The sequence below is a fragment of the Tinamus guttatus genome, unplaced genomic scaffold, assembly GCF_059628265.1.
Source record: "Tinamus guttatus ecotype Peru unplaced genomic scaffold, ASM5962826v1 Tinamus_guttatus_pri_ptg000059l, whole genome shotgun sequence".
NCBI classification, from domain to species: Eukaryota; Metazoa; Chordata; class Aves; order Tinamiformes; family Tinamidae; genus Tinamus; species Tinamus guttatus.
The window spans coordinates 13,000-39,621 of NW_028288593.1; the positions used below are offsets into that span (position 1 = coordinate 13,000).

The 26,622-nt window shown below is 41.8% G+C and overlaps 1 protein-coding gene across 1 annotated transcript in view; it reads right to left on the reverse strand.

Annotated features, from left to right (window-relative positions):
* Positions 1-11,822: 11,822 nt before the first annotated feature.
* Positions 11,823-26,622, reverse strand: part of OXCT1 (3-oxoacid CoA-transferase 1) — a 62,733-nt gene continuing 47,933 nt past the window's right edge. Inside the window, exons 14-17 of the mRNA XM_088540314.1 lie at positions 25,270-25,359; positions 20,601-20,681; positions 18,607-18,708; positions 11,823-12,219 (exon numbers count right to left, since the gene is read on the reverse strand). Of these exons, the coding sequence (XP_088396440.1) occupies positions 12,184-12,219; positions 18,607-18,708; positions 20,601-20,681; positions 25,270-25,359 (309 nt within the window). The 3' untranslated portion in view covers positions 11,823-12,183. The remainder of the gene's footprint in view (positions 12,220-18,606; positions 18,709-20,600; positions 20,682-25,269; positions 25,360-26,622) is intronic.

Below are 26,622 nucleotides of genomic sequence, written 5' to 3' on the forward strand. Positions count from 1 at the left end.
CAGAAAAAAAGAAAAAAAGCTCATGAAAAGAAAGCATTCTAGAGAATAAAAAACAAAACAGTTCCGAATGAACAGCCATTTAAGAATAAAATACCAAAATGTTCCCCTTTGATTTGATTGAAACATTTTACTTCAGTATATTTGCAAAATAAAATTATTAGCCTCGAGATATTCTCCAGAAAGCTTTGTTTTTACAAGCTGCTGCTTTCCAGTGGAAAAACATTATTCAGTATCGCATCTTATTAAAAACAGAAAATGAAGAAAACCTATTTCATTGAAATGAAATGTTCTAAATGACTGATTTGAAATTAATGGGTTTTCATCTGGTGTTTTAGGTAACTTTGATCACAAAACAGTTTAGATTGGAAGGCACCTCTGGAGATCATCTAGTCCAATTCTCCTCAGTCAGGGTCACCTAGAAAAATGCTTTGGGCTTGTTTTTCATTTTGTTATGAAAACACATAGAAAAGTTGTGGAGCTTTCCCTGGAAAAGAAACATTAAATTTCAAAACAGTTCTGAACAAAAAGCTCAATTGCTGAACACACAAGCATATGAATCATAGAATTTTGACTATATCTATACAAACAATGATTTTTATTCCATTTTTACTGGAGTTAACAAACATTTTTAATAGCAAGTAAGCTGGTGAAGAGTTTATTTTGTTGTTTCTTATCAGTACAGGTGTAGTACATTATCTACCTCCCTATTTACAGCTACTACCAAGATGACCTGCCCAAGAGATACATCATGGCTCTTCAAAGCACTTGTTAGCGAAGAAACACAGCACCCTGCAGCATTCAGCAAATAGCAAAGACTTGCAAAGTCAAGGCTGAGGTTATTGTTTGAGAGTAAATATAATGTGAATGGACGCAGGCCTATAAAAATGCAGTACCTCAGAATGCCACTGAGGTAAAAAATTGAATCTACCACCTTTCCTAAACTACTGCTGAACTCAGTGAGATCTCATGGGGTGATGAAGGAGGGTCCTTCCCATGTCCTTAGCTTCATGGAGGAGGGTTTGTTATCAGTGTGGTCATTTCCATGTGGAGTTTTCCTGGGTCTCCCCTCCAACGGCTTGGGAGGGCATCCAGGCGCTGTCCCCTCGGCACAGCAACGGAGCAAGGAGCTGCCAATGTCCACGTGCAAGGAGCGACTGGGGAGTCTCCCGGGGACGAGCCAAGGTCCTCGAAACAGGGTAGCAGGTCCACGATACCAAGGATGCAGAGGGGGCTGGCTCCCTGTCCTCAAGGCAGCATTTTTTCCTAAAAAAAATAGGAAAAAAAGTTCCTGCTGAGCACAGTCTTGATTCACTGAGCTAGATTGCTTATCTCTCCTTCTATCTTCTGCAGAATGGGTCCCTGCTTTGCAAGAAATCATCCTTGCTGATATTTCAGAAATATACATCACTCCCACTGGTTTCATAAAGTGCTTTCCACTGACTCTGCATTAACAAGATATTCTGCACAGCGTGATTTATTCTGAAAAATATTAATGCAATATTCTAATCTTTTCACAGGGTTACTTGAGGAGTTCCGTTGTGCGTAGTCGGTGAAATTGTCTGATCTTCTGTTTAAATATAGAAAAATATGTTATCCTGGAAGTAAGCCCCCTTTATCATAAGCATCAGAGAAACAACCTTCTATAGAAACACAGAACAAAGACCACAGCCTCTCTTGTTGCTGGGCTCTTGGAGTAGATTAATTCTGATCAAAAGAATAGTTCCGTTGGAATAAATTGTTATGGAGACAGACTTACTGCCTCTGGAAACTTACTGTATAATTTCTTAAGGAAATACTTTTTATTAGGGAGACTATGGAGGCTTGAGCAAGTTAGGTGCAGGTCTGTAAGAATAGTTATAACTGGGCTACATGACATTAGCTGTTTTGCATCTTTCCCTGTCTTAAGGGCTCTTTTTCTGAGTTCCAAAGGGAGTCTCCTCATAAAGGAGACATTTAGTTATTGCGGGGTAAGCCAACTTGGGGGACATCTATTGCACTGGAAGGATATTTTCCTTTACAGAAGTGAACATTTGGGAAGGGGAGTAGTCTTAGTTGTTTTTGTTCGTCTTGTTGAACAAACAAACAAAAAATACAGTTCCCAGTCCCCACCCCCCTTTTTTTTCCTCCCAGCTGAAACAGAAAAAAAAATCCCCAAGATTTTTTAGGAAAAGGGAAAAAATAAAAAGACAGGGGTAGGGAAACAACGGCGGGGAAAAGCGGCTTTGTGAGAGCACTTCCGCGCACTGAAATGCCCCGAAACTTGGCAGAGTTCCCGTGACAGGAACCTGCCCGCGGCCGCGGGCAGGGGGCTGGCGACACCCGGACGAGGCCGCGCTGTCCCTGATTGGCTGGCGGGCGCGCGCGTGGGCGGGCCCCTATTTAAGGCGGGCGCGCGCGCAGCTGTGGCGCAGTTTCGCTGAGGCGGCGGCGGGCACCGGTAGCGCGAGAGGCGGCAGACACCGGGAATGGCCGCAGTCTCTTTAAAAAAAAAAAAGAAAAAAGAAAAAGGCCTTTTCCCGCCGCCCCCTCCCCCAGTGAGGGAATTGCACCCCTTCACATGGCCAAGAGGGCTGCACTGAGGTGAAGCCATGGATGGCTGCCCCAAATTCCCTATAGGCAGCGTTGAGGGGTTTATGAAAGATCTGATGATAAATCTTGAGATGATGCTTAGATGGGTTTGGGCTTCGGCAGAGGACTTGCTTGGGAAGTAGAGGGGAACTACCTCAAAAGGCAATGGGTGGATTTCAGTGGAAAGGTCTTAGGTACCCAAGAGAAGGTGGAAGCAGTGAGTTTTGCTGGAAGATGGTACTGTACATCAAAAATGACAAGGAGAGGCTTTTCATGAGATAATAAATGAGTAGAGCCAAGTAGGCAGTTTAGCAGGAAATGCTGAGCTACCTGAGAGCAGACAGTAGCAAAGTTTAGGACTGAAGGGTGAAGGACTGCCCAGGCAACAAGCTTAGTGTTCTGAAAGGGAATGTGGTGATACCTCTAAAGGGGAACAGGATGACTAGTTGGGAGAAAAAATGAAGTATCTTAGAGGAGACAGCAGTGTTTTGGCAGGAAAAAAGGGGTAACTAGTGGGGTGAGTGCAGGCATTCTGTAGGGAAATAAGGAATGTGAGTTTGAGGAGAGGTTTCCCTATAGGGAAATGCTGATGTAGATCTAGAGGAGAGACAAGGGTTGTAGAGGGAATACTGATGAAGCGCTGGAGAGGAGAGGGAAATGTTGAGGAATCCGTACAGTGGACCTGGTGAACATTTTGAAGGGAAATTATAAGGTAAATATGGATGGGATAGGTTGGGAAATGCAGAAGAAAATGCTGAGGAAACTCCAGAGCAGGCAGGGTGAGGTCCTTAGAGGGAAACCATGAGGTAAATCTGGAGGGGACAGGTCAAGTATTTTGGTGGGAAATGCTGAGGTAACTCTAGAGTGGGCTTAGTGACTATTTTTGAGCAGAAAGCTGAGGTAAGTGGATAGGAACACGCTGCTACCTGCGTCGTGGCCGGGAGCCCTGTGACTCTCACATGTGTCTGCGGGGCTGGTGCTCGGGCAGGGCCTGGAGGTGCCGAGGAGGGCGGCGAGCAGGAGCCCCTGGCTGGGGCTGCGGGGCTGCTCCGTGTTCCCCGCGCAGGGCCCTTCCCAGCCCACCATGGGCCTGGCACAGGAATATCCCGTGCCCCAAAAATCCGCTGCAAAATATCTGCACAGCAAGAACAAACTAACAATAAATTAAAAAGATACGGCAAATTTATGGCCTTAGTCCCAAATTGCAATGGTTTTCAAAACAGAGTGGCATGTCCTGACTGGGAAAGCTGGACCAAGCCTGCCATGCCCTTGCGCGACCACAGTGCTGCTTACAGGAGGGTCTCTGGGCCCAGACTGCCTTCCTCCTCAGTCCTCCTTCATATCGCTTCTAAATGAGAGTCAGTAAAGGTCAGTGCTGCATGCCAGGTTTTTGGGCTGGAGCTTGCAGGATTTTGACTGAGGCTCCTGCATTTGAGGGCAGCAGCCCAGAGACCTGCATTTTTTTTCATTCTCTCCTTTGAGACCAATCAGCTCTATAAAAGAGCTTTTTAGGGGAAAAAAAATAACTTCTTGCTCCAACCATCTCCGTTGACTGAGTTATTCCTATTCTTCATTACTAGCCAAATGGGGCTAGAGACTTAGTAGGAGAGGGTTAGTAGGTGCTTGGAGATTATCTGTATTTTTCTTGCCTGTCAGTGTGTACTTATTTCAGGTTTAGCCATCTAATCTGCAGAAGGTACTGCAGTCACAACACTTAGGTTATTAATAAAAAGGGAGATTTAATGGCTAATTGCGCACATACACACCGAAGTCCTGCAGTGTGCATCTCCCGTGCAATTTAGATTAAATCAGCAGATAAATACGCTAACAGGCTGCTGTTTATTGAACTAACAAACAAGAAAATGCTGTCTTTAGGAGCTGGCAGCAAAGCTGTGTAAGCAGTCAGCACTGACGACGCAAACATTCACCTGCTGTGACAAAAAATTTTGGGCATGCTTCCAGAAATCTTTCGTGACAGTGAGTGCTGTTTATTGTTACTTCGGACATGCAGCTGCACACTGCCCAAAATGAGCCAGGGTAGGTAGCACGCATCCAGTTACCCAAACCAGATCCTGCTCCGCTGCAAACTGCTCTTCCCACTCTTCTCGTTGCCTTGCCTGGTTTGCCGTTGCCCAAAATGCTGGCTGGCAAATACACAGGATCCCCTGTCTATCCTGGTAGCATCTGTGGAAGAAAAGGTGCAAAAACACAAGTTTTCTCTTGCAGAAAGCAGGCTTAAAGTTCATACTGTTTTTTATGCCACACAAGGCGGAGAGTGAAAGTCAAATCGTATGTGACTGGGGGGGCCGAATCATCCCAAGGGAAAGGCACCTCTGCCAGCACCTTCTGGAGTTGGGGCTCCACTGCAGGGATTTTACTTAATTATTTACTGTGGGTCACAGTTATCTCTGAAGTCTTGATAACAAAAACAAGAGCCCTCTGTTTCAAATGCTGTCTCTACCACAGCTGATTATATGCTTACCAATTTCTATTGTTTTGCAATATTTCTGAAAATAACAACAGTTAAAGCAATGGCAAAGGTCCCGGGTGGGTTTGCAGGCTTCCTCATCGTGAGGATCTTCACAGCGAGGATGCTGGCACCCAAGTCAGGCTGTATCCAGAGGGGCCTTCGTGCTCAGTGCAGGCCTCTGGTTTAACTCACCCAGGAGGAAGTAGCAGCCTTCTTTCCCTTGCAGGCTTGTGCATCTATGGCAGAAGTAGGCTGAGAATTTACCTTTCCATTTGGCATTTTCAGCCTTTTTCATATTGAGCTTTTAGGGGTGCAGACGCAGATGTGTTTGCCGAGTCAACCCTCACCAGCTCGCCTTGCTGCTGTGCAGATTCCTCTCACTGTGATACTCACTGCTTTACAGCCCCCCTTGGGAGCACCAAATTCTACTGCTAATAAAAAAAATATTCCTAAGCATTGTGAGTTAACAGGAGAGACAACTTGGTTTGCTGAATAAATTAGCACTTTTTTTTTCATTTTCCACCTTAAAGGTTCAGAATAGCTAGAGAAAATCAAACTGTATTCATTTTCACTGTCAACAGTTTCACCTGAAAATTAGTGTGGTGGAATTGCACTTGTTTTCTATTATCTGGCCCTCAGTAATTATGTAGATGAATGAATGCTGCTGTGTTTGATTTGTCCCGTTCCTATTAAATTTGAAGCATTGTGCAAACATTAGAGGGTTTGAATGCTAAGTGGCAAGAAAGTCATGGTGAAGCCTCTCTCCTCCTCTGCTCTTTCTTTATTGGATTTTTACAGGCTTTTTCAAATTAAATTTGGCTATTAGATTATTTCTAGGTTTTACTGCAGCCTGTCTCAATACTTGACAGCCACAGGGTTAAAGCATTTACCCTCTGACCTGGGAGGAAAAAACCTGGGATTCTTAAGCTACCATCATATTGAATTAGTTTATTAAATGTGTAATAATTAATTTTTTAACTAAGATCTGTGTGTGTGCTTGGGCTTATGGTAAAGCCCATGTACCTTCGCTCAGTGAGGCTTCTGCTGCAGCTTTTGTGCATCTGTGCAAAATGCCCTGTTTATAATCCACAATTTACAGAATTCTGTTTTGTGTTTCTCTCTTGATCAATTCCTACCTGTAGTTTCCAATTGAGAATAATACTTTAAGGGAGGTACAAGCTCAGGGGTAGAGACAATTAAAATACATACTCAAGAAACTTGGCCTGTCACTACTCTTATAGATGGGCTCTTTTCTAAGTTGGTACTTCTTTACCTATGCTTCTAAAACTAAATTTAAGAAAGAAATCTCAGACATCTTTTAAATAGTACTGAAATACTTTTATCATGAGCCAAAATCAGAACTCTCCACTTCGCAATGATTTTTTAATTATATTTAAACCAGACTTGCTCATCAACTGACAGCATGAGGAATGAATGTGGTCTGCAGTGAAAGACACTAAGCCATTTTTTCAGAGAATACTGACACCCATATCAAAAACCTGTGCTCTATAACTGTGGTGCAGAGGAATATACTTAAAGCTGGAAATTGCAAAGAAAGACATAGAGATATATAAAAATATATAAAAGGCACTTGTCCAGCGCACAACAATAATTTTGCCCAATTTATATACGAATGTGACATGGTCTAGAGAAATTGGGTAAGTGCTAATGCATTGTTGGGCGGCCTATGAGAGGCTGCAGGGCTTGGGAAAGGAACGGTATTTTGGGACCAGTTGAGATGCTTCAGGACTAACCTTCAAACCAAAACTGTCTCTGGAGAAGAGTTAACATGCTGAGCAGCTCTGCACCCACATGAAGCCCGGCTCTCTCAGCAGGAACTGAGTGAGAAATTGCAGCCTCGGCTCCTGAAGCCTCGTTAGGGGCCAAGAGCTGCATCTGCTGCAGCAGCTGCTCCCATCTGCCACAAGCAATAAAGCCTAGAGCCACCAGGGCTCTGGCACTAGCAAAGAAAGTTCTGCAAGAATCAACTGAGGAGCAAAATGAAGGAATGGCTGCCAGGGGCAATTCAACATGAAAAACACAGGCCAGGCTTTAAAAATGAAAAACCCACGACATCTACCTGCACAGGTAGCAAGTTACACATAAATCCGTAAAGAAACACCTATGGATCAGAGACAGGATAGGGTGACAGGACGAACAACCACTGCCAACTACTGAGGAAAACCAAGGAAAACCAGGATGAGAACCACGTTTTTTAGGGTCTTTGCTCTTGGATCTACCTGCAGGATTGTGGAAGTCTTGAGATTCCTCAAGAGAAGGCCAAGGTCCTGCGCTCAGCCGAGCCTCATGTCGCCACTCTCCATCCTGCTGATGAAGTGAAACCCTCCTGCCAGCACTGCAGCTGTGAGAGGGGCTGTAGTCACGAGGTCACTTACCTGTGAGTTCCCCATTTCCTCTACGTTACTTCCATTTGCTGCTTTCTGACCTTTCTATCCATTTCAGCTCACCTGTGAAAATAATCTGCCACACGATTAAAATCCCCATAGAAACAAGCTCTGTTTGATACATTCTTAATGGGATTATTCTGCAGAGAGTCACACAACTTGTTAGATAGAGATTTATAAGACTGATGATTCAGATAATTACCAGTTATGACCTTTTTCATTTCTGGAATGAACCGATCACTGATTCTCAATGTTTCTCTGTTCAGTTCACAACAAAATAGTCAGATTCCTCATGGCGACTGGTTTGTGGCATTTTCTTTGTAACTATTGACCTGTTTACAAACAGAAAGTGATTTTCCCACATGACTGAGGAAAGGTACTTATAAATTGGATTTTGTAAATCTGTGGTTTATTTTAGATTTACAGATTGATCTTAATCTTCTTTTCCTCACAACAGCAGTTAACATGTCCTAAAAATGCTGAATTGCTTTTAATGAGAACAGGGTTATGCTGCTGCAGACTGATTTCACCATCTTTCAGTTTTATTGCTAACACATTTATGCAGTTGGCTTTTTTTTCCTCCCCCCCGGCTGCAAGTTGCTTGAGAAAGAGAAGGTCTGTAAACATCTGTAACAACTGAAATAATGTCCAAGTATCAGCAAATACCACCTGTAAGACAGAAGAACAAGGGAAAAATCAGGAATACCGTGAGAAGCATCTCCATACGGAACCAGAATTTTGCAAATATTCTGCCACACAGGATATAGAAGTATTTTAATGGCATTTGAGTCATTGTTCTGAACTATTTGTTTGCAGCCACAAACTAGTATCAGTGATAAACTGGTTAAATGTCATAATTTCTACAGCAGTTTTAATCAGTTTTCTGAAAAACAACTACATTTGTAGTACATTATTTGACCTGTTTGAAAAGCAAGTCATTAAAGAAAAGGAATGTGAAAATTTTATCTTTCATTGTGACCCAAAACAGACAGAAGTAGAAATCGAGAAGCTAGTAACTCTCTGAGCTTTGCTCTGTTTTCTCAAATTCCTCTACTGTAAAGAAGAATCTTTAGATTTTTCCACATGTTGAGGTGGCGCAAGCTCATCTGCACGTGGCAACTGTTTGATGTTCCTAATAGCAGAATAGAAAACCATTAAAAAAAAAAAAAAAGGCACTGGACACAACCTGGAATTTTTAACTTTTTTTTAATTGATTGTTTTGCAAATACATTGGACTTTGACATACAGTTTACCAAGCTTACAGTATAATTATATAATCCTTTTATTTTTTGTTTTTCAGGGGCAAAAGTCAAGAAACAAGTCCAACATGATAACATGGCACAATCACCACCTTTGTGGGACACAGTATCAGCTTGTGAGGTGCTGCCAACCAGGGGATGCATGGGTGATACCACCTACACCTTCACATACATCGTATTTCTTAGAGCTGTGGGAGAGAAGGAGGATGAGGAATCTCTCATTACACCGACCATGAGATCTGCTGCTCTGAGTGTGCGTTCAGCAGCCATGAACCATGCTGGCTCCCATGGCCAGAGAAACCCTTCCAGAGTGTTTTCATTTCTAATTCTACTTTGCCATCCTTAGCACAAAATGGAGTCACAGCTTCTTGCAGGTGCCTTTGAGGGACACCTGACATCAGGTAGGAGGATATTGGTATTATTATGATAATGTTCCTAAGATTAAAAAAAAAAAAATGAGTGGAACATACAGATATTTGCAGCACTGTTGGTGTATACTGAGAGAGCCTGTTCTTTCTTCCCAGTTTTCAGCACCATATTGGCTTTGCTTTACACTGATACAAGTAAGAGAAGACACAGAACTCAATATCCAGCCTGTATGACAGTGTTCAAGTCTTCCACACTCTTGATCGAGCACGATATCCACGTGAAAGAAAAAATAACCTGTCATACAAATCTTAGCTGGTTAATCCTCACAACATCCCTGTGAGGTAGGAAGCAAAACATCTATTTTCACAACTACAGGAAGTGAGGCAGAAAGTATATTTTTCAAGGCAATAAATGGAGAAATGGAAAAGCTGAAACTCAGCAGTTCTTGGCTCCTATTTCTTTTCTCTGGAAACCAAGGAACTGAACTCCTAGACATTATCAGGTCATTAGGTTTTTTTCATAGCCATAGTTTAACTGTGGCTTCTGTGCGTGTGCCAGCAAAGCATAATTCTATGGAAGAAGAAACATGTAGCTGCTGCTTTCCTTAGATACTCCTCCATTACCTTGCATATGCTCAGAAATGCCTGCTCTAATTTACTGTTCAGTACTAAAATTAACAGGTAACCGCAGTAGATCAACATTTATTTATTTTCTTTAAGATTTCCCTGTTCATTTAAATATATAGCTTTTTAACTGGCTAAATTAATAGCAACACCTCTTGCCCCTTGCATAATATTCCCCCCCTAGAAACAACATTCAGAGTGTTCTCTCCTAGACCTCCGAACGATGAGGAACGAGCGCGCCCCTGCGCTGCATCCTTGCCCTGCGCAGCTCTGAAGGCAACGGGAGGCACCTCCTCCTCTGCGCAGGAGCGTCGCTGACACCTCCCTGGGGGCTCTGTCCAAAACCCAAATTGTTTCATACCGGGCTACCATGCAGTTACCTTCTGTTACATAGAGACTTTTAATTTGCAAGACTTCGTGAGTGGAACTTAAATCCAACCCTTAGACTACTCTATTAAGATACAGCCAAACTTTAGGAAAGTAACTTTTCTAGAGCAGTGAATGCCATTAGGGAATATACTTAAATACAGAAAACACCTGAAAATCTAAACTAGGTAAAAGAAAAAAAAAAAAACAGGTTAAAATATTCTGGAGCTCTTTGATCAATGTAGCTTCAGATCCTACGTATAAACGAAATACTACCCCAGTCAACACATTTCTTTCATGTATGCCCAAAATCCTGGCTCTGGCTGTACCTATCCTGGCTGTACAGGGTCTATCACCCCCAGCGACACTCATGACAACCCAGCAGGGGAAGCACTTTGTACCCGTGCAAAAGGTGCCCGCAAAGGCCCGTTTCCTATTTCTTGTGGGAGCAGAGGCAACCTATCCTGCTATCAACAAGAGATTATCAAAGAAACACTTAGAATAAATCCAACTAAACAAGAGTAATCCCTCTCATGAAAACATTCCAAATGCTGTAGAACTCATGTGTTCATCAAGAGTATTTTGTCCCTGTCCCTTGAAGAAAAAAAAAAAAAATTCTTTTTTCACATGTTTTCCCTAGAAATGTGTTAGATTCCTTCCACAATGTGCCCTGGACACAGTTAATACCTCATCCATACAGCATTATTATGCCTTTCTGCACCATATCCCAACATGTAGGTGTGATAGGCATATGTGTATTTACTTGTTCATGTATATTTAACATATTTTCCAGTCACTTAGCATGTTCCAATGCTGATGTCAGGCATAGGTTAAGAACTATTTTAATCAAAGTGTTTTAAGTATTTAGTATATTAAGTATGTAAGAACATTATATTTTAGTAATTGAAAATTTTCAGTCAACTCAATGCTCTATACATGAAGATAGACTGTGCTGATCTGGAAGGGGAGCTCCAATACAGTCTTAACTATGAAGGGAAAGTTTTTTTTGCAAAAATGTAACATAATTAAGGACAGGAAAAGGGAGATCTTTACCTCGTATCAGAACCAGTATGACAGAATGGCTTTTCCTTTGATTGTCTCATGGCTTGCATTCTAGTTATCAAAAGCCTGGCTTCCAAGGACTTCAAGTTTTGCTGATGTCTTGATCAGCAAGTGCTGCAAACTTATTGCTTTTACACTCACCCAATCATATCTCCTTAGGGAGGAATCTCCTAAGTGCCCACATGTCTTTTCGTCTCTGTAAGATTGGATGGACAGATCTCTCACCAAAACCATCTTCATTTGCCTTTGCGTGGAGGCAGGGGGCAGAAGGATGACAATGCCTACAGACTGGCCGTGATTTGCACGGGACAGTGGTACCGCTCTCCGCTCTGGACAGAGATGGGGCCTTTTGGTTTCCTCCTTTGGACAAGCCCCGTTCTAGGTTGTCCCACTTGAACAGGAGGGAGGACTGAACAGAAGGCATTCTGGAAAGAAGAGGCTGCTTAGTGCCAGCACTTGGACACTGTGGAAACAGCAGGTACATTCACGCTTAGGACCCAGTTTCCACAGTACCACTGATTCTTCAGGAGGTCCAGGAAAGAAAAGTCCATTTTTCCAGCTGCCTCTTCACAGCTCTGTCTATTTGCTTTACACCACTCTAGAAGAAACCCGCAATTTTACAGGAGTACTAACATTGCATTAACATTGTAAGTGCTATAGTTTCAGGGCGAAAGAGCGATTCGTAGGTTCAGTGACATTAGCAAAAAGCAGACGCAATTACAACTTTACACAGGCATTTTCTGAACTCTGTTTAAAAAATGTAGTCTTTGGCAGAGAGACTACAAGGCTTTTTTTTTTTTTTTTTTTTTTTGACAATGTTCACTAACATCTTAGTACAATGCAATTTGAAATTTAGGGAACAAATTCACCCTTCCATTAAAGCTGCTAAAGTTATACAAGTAAAATACAATTTAGGCTGCTAGGCACAGTCTGATTACCTGGAAACTACTTACAAAGCCCTTAAAAAAAAAAAAAAAGTAAAATTGCAAGACAGACATCAATTTCTCTTCACTGCGCTCCCATCTGGAGACCAGCCGTCTGGCCCAGTCTGTATTTCAGGTTTAAATCTGCCTCATTGGTATGAGTTTTGGCGAAACCTAGCAAAAAAGAGGGAGAAAAGAAATTAAAACAGTTGGCATACAGATATAGCAGTAAAACCCACAGTTCAGTTTTGCCTCTGTCAGTTGTGTGCCAGGGAATATTAGAGACCCTGTCTTTAGTTAAACTGATACATTTGCAGAAGTGAACACTCCCACCACTAAATCTTGCATTGCAGGGTTACACGATGTGGGTGATGCTTGTAGCCGGCTCTCGCCCTGCAGCGTCACTCAGAGCTGGGCTACTGATGCAAGAGCGTGAGCAGATGAAATGTGGACAGCTGGACCTGCGTTGGCCCCTGTCAGCTGCATAGTCTTCTTAGAGGGCCCCAGATGCCAGAAAAAGCTGTGAGGCAGCTCCTCAGTTACACGGCGCACAGCGGGGCGCGTTAACACAGCACGCGCAGGCTGCGGCTCCGGTAACGTGCTGGACCATAAAAGGCTGCTGGAGACAGGCAACTGCTCCAGTCATCCCCTTTTAATCCACTTGTACTCACACATCAGTGCCCGGAACGATGAGAGGCAACAAAGCAGACTGTGTTCAACACATTATTGAATTGCCTCTGCAATAATAAACTAATGATTTAAACTAACGATTTCTCGCCTTTGCTCAATAGCCTGGCTCGTTGTGCAGCTTCTCCCCGCACAGCAGGCCATAGGACACTGCCTGCCGTGGGTCTGCACGGGAGGAATGAGCTGGAGACACAAGCAACTCAGTGCAAGGGACACGACATGTAAAGTTCAAAACTTCCAATTCAAACTGGTAAATATTAAATTCATTGCCTTCTTCCATTCACATTCACTTTCATGTCAGGACACATTCATGTATTGCATTCTTTTGGTTCTGCCCAGTAATCAAATCAATTAATGGTGTTATAAGAAATCTAGCAAACAAAATATAAAAGACTGTAAGCCGAAACAGAACAGCGGAGGAGGAAAAATGTGTAAATAAGAACAGAGCAGAGAAGACTTTGGAGTGACAAGCAGCAGTGGCTAACAGCTGCTTGAACCTTGCCTGCTGCTCTGTATAAACAGCCTCATCTCTGCAAGATCTCCACAAAAGATCCAGACCTGCTGAAAGATAACCTGTCCCCCACCCTATTCAAACAGGTGTCTTGGGATGAAGATCAGGGATAATTCACATGGCTTCATTCGTGAAGGATGGCAGACAACCCCACAGACACGCGGCTCCCAAATGATGAAGCATCCTGCTGACGCATCGCGTTCCTTCTGCCTCCCGACCCCACCAGCCTGCTCGCCTAATAGCACTGAGCAAGCTCACTTACGAAAGAATGATATATAAGGGCCTTCCCAAGCACAAAAGCCTCTTCCTCTTAGAAGTATAGGTCTATATTTCCTGTATGTTAGATTTTCAAGTTACCCTTCCTCCAGCCACAATATATCATCACTTATAAACAGCCCTTATGAGAATAGCCACTGAGGAGAAAGCTTGGTTCATGAAGAATGTGTTTACTGTATCAAATGCTAATGAAATATTTTTGGTGGATGGAAACTGTTCATTGATTTTTCAAAGTTCTGTGGGGAATGGGATAATAAATAGATGTAACAGACGTTAGCTGTGTAGCTCCTCTGCAAACATAGAGAAGCCGGAGAAACTCCTCTAGTGTACAAGCGTTCTTGGATTGGTGCCAGCAGAGCTCCAGCATTCCCAGCAAAGGGGATATGTGCTTCCCTTAATGCTGACTATTCTGCCATGCTGAAGTAACATCCCTCACCGAGCAATGGTTCTGCTGAAGCAAAGGCAAAAACTGTAGGGCAAAGATAGCAACATCAAAATCCGTATTTTGAAAATCCTAACAGCAGACAATTACCAGAGGAGATTATTGTTTTTCTGCTGTCGCAGTTTTTGGTGCCATCAGAATTCGAAGTGCTTCACATCTGAGTGCACTCAGTGCATGAAATGCAGTGTCTGCACAGTCAGCGCCAGTCCAGGCCCCTTGGTGAGGGCTGCTGAGGGGCCCACTGGACTCAGCCCCGCTCAGAAGTGGGCCCAGACACAAAGAAACAGGATTAAAGCAGCAGAAAATTGCTAATGTGATCAGGGGAACAACTGGGGCTGGGGGAACAGGGAGTTATCAAACCTGAAAGCCCCCTGAGTCCACAGCCTTCAATCCCAGTGGAGCCTCTGAACTCAGCATCACTGCGTGCGAAGAGCAGAGCGCTTGGTGAGGGCTGCGTGTGCCTGCCAAGGGCTCTGCTGCAGTCTACCACCACGGAGTTAACACTTAATAGATTATTCTGAGAGCACATCCCCGCGATACTACCCCGTGTAAGGAAGGAACAACTCATCCTGGGAGGGGAGGATACTTGGCCAGTGTGACGAGTTGTCCCGGGAGCCGCGCGCCTCGACACGCTGCTACGCGGGAAGGCGCTGGCTGAGTACGGGTGATGTCAGGACTCCTGAAGCTGAAGCCTGTTGACTCCTTGCTCTCCAACCCCAAGCTGTCCCTTCCACCTATGCAGCATCTGCATGCTAACACCTTACACTTATTGATAGCGAGTAGCTGTTCCAGCTGGCCTGATCTTGAACAGCACTGAATCCCAACAACCTATCCTGGTCTCATTGGGAGCTGCAGGAGCAAATTATTATGCCAACAGTGTAAAGACACTCCCTAAAAAGAATGTTAGCATATTTGTTCACTAACATAACAAAAGTTGTTTACTACTTGCTAACTCCAAATTATTTAAAATTGAAGATAAAAACAGACCATAATTCTAGCACCTGCTTTTGCAGGGAACTCTGTTGCTAACATGGTTTTTATAGGGGGGTTGACTGATCAGGACATAAAATCCATTTAACAGAGTTCTTCTTGCAACATTTCCATCAAGGAAAAAAAAACTGTTATACAATAAAGCCACACTGAGCTTGCTGATATCATGTCTCTCTCAATACTCTATTATTTTCCTCCCCTTTGGCTTGAACTTGGACAGTTTCAATTTCTTTTTAACCAAACATGAAGCAATTACTATTCAACATGTTGTGTTTGTGTCTTTTGTCCTGGCAGACACTTCTCCTCAACTCCATGCTATCCTTTCAGTTCTACTGGAACTGAAAAAAAAGGAGAGGAGTTTTTATGTAGACAGACCTTCTCTGACTACTTTTATAATAAAATACATCTGAAAAAGTACCTTTTCACAGTGCATTCTGATGGTCTCATCAAAAGCCTGAGCCGGTGCAAGTCAAAACAGATTCCCTGCCAAGGTGATCTATATGCTAGGCAGCAGCAGATCTGATTTAAGCATATAAGATAAGCCAATACTTTGTCTTCACAGCACAGTGAAATTGAGAGTCAATTGTTTATTTTTGATGCGACACCGGTCTATAATCAAGATTGCTGACTCTAAATCTCTTTTTTTATGACATTTTGCTGTTGCAAATATCCTTTAGGAGATGTTTTCCCAAATAAGCAGGCTATGAAAATGCATGACCAAATGTCTCAAAGAAAATCGCAGAGGCTAAAGCTCTCCTCTAGAAAGTAAAGTATCTTAGACAGCTAGTACAATGTGATTGTAGAGTCTTAATTCTCAGTTCTAATGAACATAAAGAGATACTAATTTTAGATAAGATAGTTCTCTGCATCTACTGCAGAAAAAAAAAAAAGTTAGACAATCATCAGCTCCTCATTTTCCATGTAGTAGTCCTGTTTCAACCCAGCATGATACATATGCTAAAATTCTGCTTTTACTGTCAGAATAAAATATCACTAAAGTCCCTGTCAGCAATGGAAACAAGAAGTTTCATTCAATGAACATGAAGAATCACAAGAGCAACTGCTAACTTTGTAAGGCAGCCTGTCAAGAGTGTACAGATATAGAAAAAAAGGACCAAGGACACTATTTTTGAACAACTGTCCATCACAGCGCTCAAAGCTCTATTTGCTTCACTTCAAAATGAAGCAAGGGAACTGCAGGTGTTCTCTGTACAGGAGAACCAGGCCCGCAAAGGCCCAGCTTCACACAAGAGCAAGCCGAGGTTGCTGCCACTGCCACTGGCACTAGTTCTGCTGAGGACAGCAGTGAGGACTGGCTCCCTGTAGCCTGGAAAGAGTCTACGAGTCCTTAAGCAAACAGAGAGACAGAAAAGAGCGGGAGGAAGAGCCAGTGCTTTTCCAAGCTAGTGCTAACAAAACCGAATCATTACAGCTCAGCCCTTCCCTGTTCAGAGCTACAGAGGCTCCTGGTGCTCCTGGGACTGCGGGCCCCAGCGCCCGTTCCGGCCGGCTCGGCAGAGCGCCCGTGCGAGCTGCCGCCCGTCGAGGGACGTTGGTGAACCAGGCAGCAGCCACACTTCCCGTGCCCTCAGTGCCTCCAGGGCCACTCTGGAGTTCGCTCAGCACCAGGCACTGGGCAGCCGGACTGCCGGGGAGCTGGCTTGCTGGGGAGCCAGGATGGGGGCTCTGGAAGAGCCTCCTCCTGATGCCAGCGAGACCGACACAAGGGACCCCCAGGACACTGCGCTCGCTCCCTCACATCGATGGCTACCTACAGGATTCAAAATTGCACTGTTCCTACAGAACCTTTACAGGAAGGCACTACATGCCAGGATAGTGATACACTTGTCCTTGGTCCCAAAGGCTCTGTCTTGCCCCTTCTTGCAAAGCTTCATCTCACGGCCTGTTACTTGAGCCTGTTACTCCCTTCTCCAAATCCCTTGCTTGGTTCTGCATTCAGTGCCTTAAGCCAAGCCCAGGCTGATGGACTTCACCCTGAGTAAAACACAGACAGTTTAAAACTATATTTTGTTCGTTTGACCAAAAAAGGTTGGTTCCTTCCAAACAAACAGGTAATCCTGCATCTAAGCACAGCATCCCTGTCAATAACGTCCTTTTCCTGTAGCATCAGCCTATATAAATGCTTCCTAAACATGGTGCATTCAATGCCTCTTGAAGCTAGCGACTGACTGCAACAAATATAAACCCACAAGGCTTTTTTATGTTAGCTTTTATGTTCTAGGATTGGGTTAGCTGTTTGAGAGGTTGATCAGCCAAAGGGAGATGGGCCCTAAAACATTATGAAAGTTTTAAAGAATTGATCCCTAGATCACTGACAGAAACTGAGCAAATGATTTCTTTTGCACACAGAATTGCTGAATATGGGAGGTTGCTTCCACTGTAAATTAAAAAATAATGTCTTCCATAAAATGTTACATGGAAAATGAATAATGGAGCAAAGTGGTTTTGTAGCAAATTTCCTACACTATGCAGTTGCAGGCTACTCACTTATAAGAGAAGAATTTTTCTCAGATAAATGAATATATTCATAGAAATGAATGAATATACAGTGAACCACTATTTAAAATACTTCAAACTCCATTAAAAAATACATTATCATATTTGGTTATCAAAAATTATTTTTATAGGAAGAGGGGATGAATGAAATTCCCCAGGCTTTCAAAGCCCATTGTTCAGATTTTTTTTTATACTTACTGCCAGTAGTATTCAAAGCCTTAATAACAAAATCTTGACCTAACAACTGCTTTGCAGCCTCACAGTTATGTGCCCTGGCCCTGCCATGCAGCTCTGCAAAGAGGGAGATACCCAGAGTACTGCCCTGCACTACCAAACCTTTCCCAGCTCTTCTTTCAGCACAAACTGTCACAGTCACCCTCCTCACATAAAGAGGGCTGAGCTGCCCCACAGGACTTTATGACACAAAAGAAAGAACATAACAATGTGCATGTGGGAGAAGGACTTGAAAAAAAATATATACCTGTTATCAGCCATACATAAGGAACCAGTTTTGTTAAAAGTTTCCTCAGTAACGCTCCAGCATAGTGCAGCTTTCCATTAATCAGCCAGTTTTGTGCTGGCACTAAATGAGTCTCTTAAATGAAGGTGAAAAGGCAGCGACTTCACAGATTAATGCAGAACTTAAGTTTAATTCATGTAAGACAGCAGGAAAAAGAGCAGAAATACCAATAGCAGAAGCATAAAAATGAACAGCACCCATGGCATAGAGTGGACATGCGCAGATTCCTGCTGAGAAGACTCAAACCCCCTCTGCAGATATTATGAAAACTTAGCAGTAGGGTTGAGTAAACTGACATATCCAGAAGAAGAACAAATATTCATCTACCTCTGATAAGAATCAGCTGCCCTCTTCAGAGCATTACAAAAAAATCCCCTTCCATGTTATCCTTTCTACTCTTGACAATTTCCTCCTCTCTTCTGACTTTCCCAGGTAATTGCAGTACCTAACACGGTAACACTCAATGAGCCTTCCTAGTTTCACCATAAATCCCATAGGTAATCTCCCAGTACCTTTCCACCTGTGAAGGGGAAACTTACTGGACCCGGAAGTCACCATGTGCTGAGCATCTATGATGGGTATTTGTTTGGACAAAGGAGTAACTGCAGAAGGACTTACTGCGAAGTCACAGCCAGTGCTTTTCTTGATGTCATCCACTGACAGTCCTTCCCAGATTTCCACCAGGGTGAGCCCCTTTTTCTTGTCCACATCAAAGACAGCCTGTCAGGTTCAAATAACATACAAGTACTTTTTTAGCATTAAAACACAAAGCAAGGAAATATATTGTACAGAATGTATTGAAATATGTACTGTTTCCTAACAAACAAAGGATGCCATTATCAATCAGTATCACTTTAAATAAAGGCTTCTTCAACATTCATCTGCACTTGAAGGAATATAAGGATATAGGATAGACATGTTAATTCTGAGGGGATAATAAAATGTGTCTGATTTTTGTTTGCATAAAAGGAGGACTCTGCCTTCTGCCCCAGTCTGGTGAGAACTGGGAAGGGCAAAAGAAAGGGCAGAGCCATCCCTTGCTGCAAGACAAACCCATCCAGAGTCACGGCAGAGAACAGGGGAGGGGAACAGGGGAGGCCCTGTCTGTGACCGGCAGTGACGTACAGAGCAACTGGCCATTCATCATCATCATCGTTTCCAACATTTGTTGTACATCCATTTAATTACAGATATTAGTTTTAGTTTTCAGAAAGCAGCAATGAAAGACAAGAATTTTTGTTTTATTTGTAATAGAAAGCCTGGGAGGAAGTTGCTAAAGGGGCAAGGGCTGCTCTTGCTGATGTCTTCACATGACACGCTTTCCACTTGCAAGGCTCTCAAGCACATCAAATAAAAACACCTGTAAAATGATGTGCACTTCACTTTAATGGTGCCTGCCAGAGGCAGAGGCACGGGTCACAATTAGTTGCCAGGGAAACCATAAGGTCTAGACATTGCCATAGAGAAAGTCAGTCGAAAATGTCCAGTGAAGATTGAACTTGGAAGGAGAGCGAAGCCTTTAACTTATCACTGAAGCTCAACTCTTCTCCTTTGGGTACATGACACTGATTTACAGGACTAAAAAGTGACGGCCAACCTAAATCTTAAGACAAAAGCTGGGAGTAAGGAATCCTAAGGAAGCTAGCAGGCACACAGTTTAAAATACATTCAAAGTGCTGTTATATGTTTATGTTATCGTCTTATAAAACAACCAGCTCTGACCAGTGCCAACTCTTAAACAAATTTCTTCAGGAGTTTATTTTCTATCCGTTCTGGCTCAGTCTCACTGTTTTGCACTTTATGTTTGTATTTGGCTACACAGTAGAAGACTGTAAACAAACTTCCACATTTTCCCTTATTTTTACCTGCCGTGTGGAAGAAGACTTTAAATAACTGTAGTGACAGACAGAAAGCAAATCAGCACTTTCAACACATTCTTCCTAGTGTGACAGAGGCATCACAGACGGACTACTCTTAGCCCTTAAATATGTAAACACTGACAATGAGAGATGTTTGACTAAAGCAAAAACCCAACTCACCCATCCTCTACTGAACACATCCACCGGCCTGCTTCGAGCAGCAGCAAGAGCACATACTCTCATAGTCTTAAACTGGAGACAAAAATGCTTCACAAATGGACTTCAAATAAGGGCAAAAGAATTAAAGCCCTGGTATAACTACAGGCCACATTACAGCTTCTCTAAAAGAGTCTGAAACGCGCAGCAAGGAAGATACCAGCAGTGTCACGTCCAAGTGTGACGTTTTTTCTTCTGCTGGAAAACACGAGCTGCGACAGAGCTCACAACTGTATTTGAGAGTTTACGTCTCTCAAGGAAAATTTTCAGAAAGACACTTTGTACAAATAATGCTCACACATGTCAGTGTTCTGGAGGCATTTAAGAACACAGTCCAGTATGTCACATGGCACTGGTAAAAACTTTAAAATAAAAAACACGAGGCACTGGGCTGAGGAATTGAACTTCAAGGGAATCTTTGCTTTTTGTTGGTAGCATACACAGAACAGAAGCTTCAGTGCGACTAAGCTCTACTGCTTCTGCCAAGTGGCCTTTCTTAGGGAGGATGAAAGGACTGACAAGGATTCCAGCACTTACCTTCTCTGTAATGATGCGATTTACACATTGTTTCCCAGTAAGTGGCAAATTGCATTTTTCCAGGATTTTATGGACATTGCCCTGTGTTTAACAAGATATAAACAAATATTAATTTTCAGAAACAATGCCACTTACTCGGCATTCAAATATAAGAACATGAAAAAGGAAAACCACAGCTGAAAACACTCAGCCTTATTGAAATTCCACAGTACTTGGAGCGCTGTTAGAATGCTTTATGGCAAATTACGTGGCAAATAATTTGGGACAGTTCTTACTTAAATCCCACACAACGTGCAATGACTAATGCGAATCGCACGGTACCACAGAGTGCGTTCCCAGGGTTAGAAGTTAAGCATACTTCTGCCCAGGATTTTTTTCTATCCTACTGGAATATTCCTACTGGAACATCACTGATGACACGTCAAGGACAAATTAGAGAAAGGCAAAAAAAAAAAAAAAAAACCCACCCCCAACATTTTACTTTCAGGCACTTCTTTTCTGGGAAACAAAATGTCAGCTGCACTAAATCTTGTGAGATGTGTTACCTAACAAAAAGATGTAGTTTTTAAGGGAAGCTGGATATTTAGTGTTTTGAGTAGGGAGTTTTTCTTCTTTTTTATCTGTTGTAATTTTTATTTTCTGCTATTTTTCTTCCTTTTTTTTTTTTTTTTTTTTTAAACAGGGGTTCGCAAATGGCTTTATGTTCTGCCAAATGACAGTCAGTTGAAACAGCTCTGACTGGATACAAAATGGATGGATCACTGTACTTTTAGCCACTATTTATAGGTGTTTTACAGAGGTAGCATGAAGTGCACATCTTGCCCATTATCACATGCTTTTAATTTTTTTTCTCTAATTAACTTTCAGTTATGCATTTCAAGGATCTCAGAGTGTAGTGAGTCAAATTTAATCATCTGAATGCTTTCTTTTAATTTAATTTACAATCATGAGTTGCCTTAGGGTTTAATATAAACTGGGTAACCAATCCTCAGCCACTTTGATTCCCGAGTAATGACAACATGAGCAATCTATGTGATTTTAAATTCATCTTCTGTGAAGAACGATGTCTTCATTCTAATTACGCTGGCAAGATCCACATCTCTTATCAAGGCAACTACTCTGATGAAACGGAACCCGACTCCCTCCTGGTGAAAATGAGGACTTGAGACAGAGCATCACTTTCAATCGATCAACTTTTATCATATCCATCTCAAGGACTTTCTTGCACTCTTTTCCCAAGAGAGAAGATTAATCTGTGCTATTTTTAATATCTTCAGTAAGATACCAGGTATAGCTCTCAGGCAATATTCCTTCCTGGGATTGAGACTAGAATGCACAGACTCGAGGAGGTGACAGCTTCAGTGGTCCCTGTGACCCTGAGCACTGACACATTCCAGCTTCTTAGCAGTTGATATGAAGATTATTATATTACCACTGAGCATTAAAGGTGCCTTTTACAACTCATCTATCATGATCTGTGCTTCCAGGGCAGCCCCAGGATGGGAATCCAAATGGAACTGCATGCATTTTTACAGCCTACGTTCATACAGGATTCCCTCAGATAAATTCAGGAAAGATTGTTGTACCTTAAGGTATTTCCCTTTGCTTCAAATAAAAATCTTTTGCTGAAAACAAACAAAAAAATTTCCTTTATCTTCTGCAATGCATCAAAATCAAAACTATTCACAATAATGGAAAAGAGCATTTCCGTGTTTCAGTCAGACATAAATCACTATTTAAAAATAGCTTCCATATTTCACAAAATGCAGCCATTCCCAGCCAGTACTATTTTTTGCCAAAAGGGCCAGGGATGGTATGGGGTAAAAACTTGATTTTTATTTCTCTTTAAATAAGGAACTTTATAGCAATATTTAGCAATTTGGGCACAGCATCTGTTCAGTACATTAAAAAACACTACTGTTCTGCTTTACTACTGCTCTTCGCAAGTATTAAAAAAAATGGTAAAAAAGTACATAAAAAGAACTACCATCATAAGTTAGACTCCTCTTGCAACGTTTCTCACCCTGGCCTAAAACTCTGAAGCAACAACAGCATCACCCCTTCCACAGGTGTCCTCCTGGTCCGTGACTTGCTGTGATTTATGGATTTCCCGAGATGGAGGTTGCTTCTGGACAATCCTATTTATTTGCCACTGATGAACCCAGCCTCGTAAATCAGTTTAATCACTCCCAGATAAACTCAGCACTGCTAATCAGCACTGCTATTGAAACAATGTGAAGCAGAAGGTGTTTAGCTTTGTTTGTAATACACTACACAGCAGTTTTAAAAAGAGGAAAATACTGAGTATTTCTTTAAGTGTTGAGAGATACTAGGTTCACCTTCATAATTTAAACATGAGTTGTGTCCTACATTCACTGCAAGGATTCAACATCTTGTTACACTGAAAAACTACAACATGTATACGGAACAGAGAATACACTTGCAAATTCTAAGAAATTGTATTTTAAAGTTTAACAAGCCATCACTATTAATGAGAAGAAACTTGGATCAAAAGATCCCTTATAAGACCACAGGTTGGACAAAACTGATTATAAGAACTAACTACTGCAGTAACTCTGGAACATGATCACTAAAGGTACCATATACATTCTATAGCCTTTCCATACATTCCAGGCCATCAGCTCTTGAGGCTGGTCTACAAGTGGCTTTAGTATCTAAAAACAGATATTTATTGGGAAAACAAAACAAACATTCATAAAAACAAAGCCACTGTACCCTCAAGCTTCTTTTCCACACACCTTTAACTCAACCAGCGGGTCTCACAGTAGGCACAGACACTTCTTTCACTCAGCAGCACACTGTGCTCCTGAGAAGCGTGCGCCAGACAAAAGATGTTTCTGAGATGTAGGCAGTGCTTCTTAGATACAGATGAAATTACAGTTTGTGAGAAAGTCTTTGGAGTAAAGAAATAAAAGGACCTGAATATAAAATCATCGTTGCAAGTAGTAATCACTCCAAATAAAAGGCTTCTGACTTTCAGAATTGGTGTTGCAGGTGCTATAAATGTGTTTATGTACACACAAAAAAAAAAAGAGGAAAAAAAAAAGAAAAAAAAAAAGAGCATTTCAAAACCATAACATCAGCTTTTGATTTCTGAACAGAAGATTTACATATTTCAGCCTTTTCACTTCTGGAAGAAGTATGAAGAAGCTACATAAGAGAAAAGAGTTCCAAGAATACCAGTAGCCTTCATTTTTAACTAACCATATAAGGAAAAAAAATTTTTTTTTGCACTGCTCTCTAAGAAAATGCAGGAGCAGAAGAAACACTTTACGAAGGCACATACTGGACTTTCAAGAAGGGCACACCAGCCATCCTTATACCTAATTACCCAAATTAGGTATATAAACTCGAAAATAAGTAAGCCTCTGCCTGGACTGTTTATAATAGTGAACCAATCTGTGTTCCGTTCTCCTCAGGTTTCTGTACTCCTACTGACAACAGGCAACACTTGCAAGCACTTTACTGAAAAAACACTTTGGTAATAATATTTTAAAGAGACAATGGCACACAGTTGCACTCAGAGGCCTAACTGAATTCCACAGTATCTGGAAGTTAGAAATCAAGATTAATTCAGATGACAGTAATGCCTGAAGTGTCTGAGCAAATGGGTAACTGCATATCCAGCTTTTGGCGGGGGGGCTGCGGTAGAGGAGCAAGACACACAGATGAATTTGCTTTTTTGCATACACTGTTGGGTCATTTTCAGTCCTGTTACTGAAAAGGGGCCCCTTGAGATCACAGCTCAGATAAAAATACAGAATTTGCACTTTTTTTTTTGAAAGTGAAAATTCATTCCTTAATTCAGATTCAAAAATAAAAACACAACTGCTAATATACTTAACTTTCACAATTTCTACCATGAAAGCTGCTTATGCCTGCCCAGTCATGTTCTGACAAGGATATAAATCTCACACATACATAACTAATTCTTATTGCAGGCATACAACAGATTTGGAATAACAGAAACATGTAACGGGAACATAAAGGGAACAGAAGTTTAATTTTTAAAGGCCTATTCCAGTTCCCTCAGAACAGAGATTTGGCCCTTCAGTCCACTTTTCTCAAGTTCTAGACAGCCCCATTTCAGACGTTTCAAATGACAAGGCCCCTGTAACTTTCTGTGTGAGGCTGTTTATCTCTGCAGACCTCTCCTGAAAAGAATTCTCCAGACTAACTTCTATGACATAATAAGAAAATATGCAAGGCAGCTTATACCGTATAATGTCAAAAAGATCCATTTTATCAAACTGTGAATTCCAATTTGATTGGCCACTTCAAAGGTAAGTATCTTTTCTTCATAGAGAACATCTAGCCATGGGAAACTTCATTTTTCCAATTTTCCTGAGGTAAAGAATAAAAAGTCTAGACCGCATTTACTGCAGCTCGGTTGATTGTCACTCTCATAGTATTTGTATGAAATAACTAAAAAAATGTGTGCAACTATTAAATACCAAATGCATATTCCATTTTTCCAGGGTGAATGGTTTTCTTACAAGAGGCCAGGAACCAGCTAACTCCCTGCTATATCTCTGTAACAGCCAAAAGCAGAACTACCACACGCTTGCAAGGAGGGACAATCAAGGTAAGCTCTTTTTTTCCAGGACATCACTAAATATTTGCTTAGAGAGAAGCGGCAGAGCGTTACCTTGGCCGAATGCTCCATGGTGACAACCACTTTGGTCTGTGCACTGGATACCAGGTCCATGGCACCCCCCATGCCTTTCACCATCTTACCCTGAAACGAGATTTGTAAAAGATAGTTTAACATTTTTACTATAAACAAGATTGATAATATTGGCTGCACTGACAGGAAAATATATTTATCTTCTTTCTGCATAGAAAGGCCACACATTTTACCATCGTATTCAGACCAAAACAGAGTTGCACTAGAGAGAAAATATTTGTCACATTCTAAGCTCTTTGTAACGTAAATAGTGGAAGAATAGAGTAGTACCTGGACCAGCTGACACGCTTGATGTTCCAGGGTTTAAATTAAATCTAAGTAAAGCACCAACACAGAGTAGAGATGCATTTAGTTCCAATGGTTTTGACATTACAGAAGCAAAGCATCCATTCTCATGGTGATAGAAATATCATTATTCCCTCCAAAGAACTCCCCTTATGAAAATGTAACAAAAGCATCTGAGCACTCCCAAGCTCTTCAACTCCCAGTTTTGAAAACCATTGCTTATATCACTGTATCAGCACAAACTGTTCTGCTTATTTCAATCCAGATGTCTTTGGATGTCATTTTGGAACATGAGTAAACACTGGATCAGTATTCACTTTTGTTTGTCCCTCAAAACAAGTCATGTTTTCTGCTTCTGTGCCTCATCCTTCTTTAAAAAGAGTGACAAAATTGCACCTTTTATCACAGCAGCTGTACTGTGGCTTGGTGCTCAGCTACCTCTTTTTTATTCTCTATAATGCTGCAGCATTCATTGAAATTCAAGCCCTGCCTGCTTCTGCCACCTTAAATAAAATGCATCTGACCTTTGGAGTTAAAAAGTCCAGACTTAGCACACTTCTTGGATAAGCACTTTGTACTTCTACTTGTTTCTATCAGTTTGAGCCCAGTAGTAATTTTGGGACAGCTGGCAAATACTTGACCCCCAAAATCAAGTTAGGTGACAACTTTGTATGTCACTCCTGAGTTGTGGGAGGAGAATTTCATGTTATTAGGGTAGGATGGGGAAGGTTAGAAGGAAGCCTGAGGCAAGGAATATTACAGATTAAAAGAAGATAACATCTGTCTCATGTATTTTGTATTTTCTTTTTTTCCTATATATTCATTCTATATTATCTCTGTTTTCTGGTATTTAAAATATAACTTCGAAAGAAATATCTGGATGGCTCTTTTACATATAAAACCTAAAAGAATAAGGTTAAAAAACTTGGAAACTTTCCCCGGCAGAATATTTCTCTTACACTTCCTTTTAATTACTATGTTATTCATTATCTTACTAGTATCCATACCAGTGGTTTGCAATACAAAACA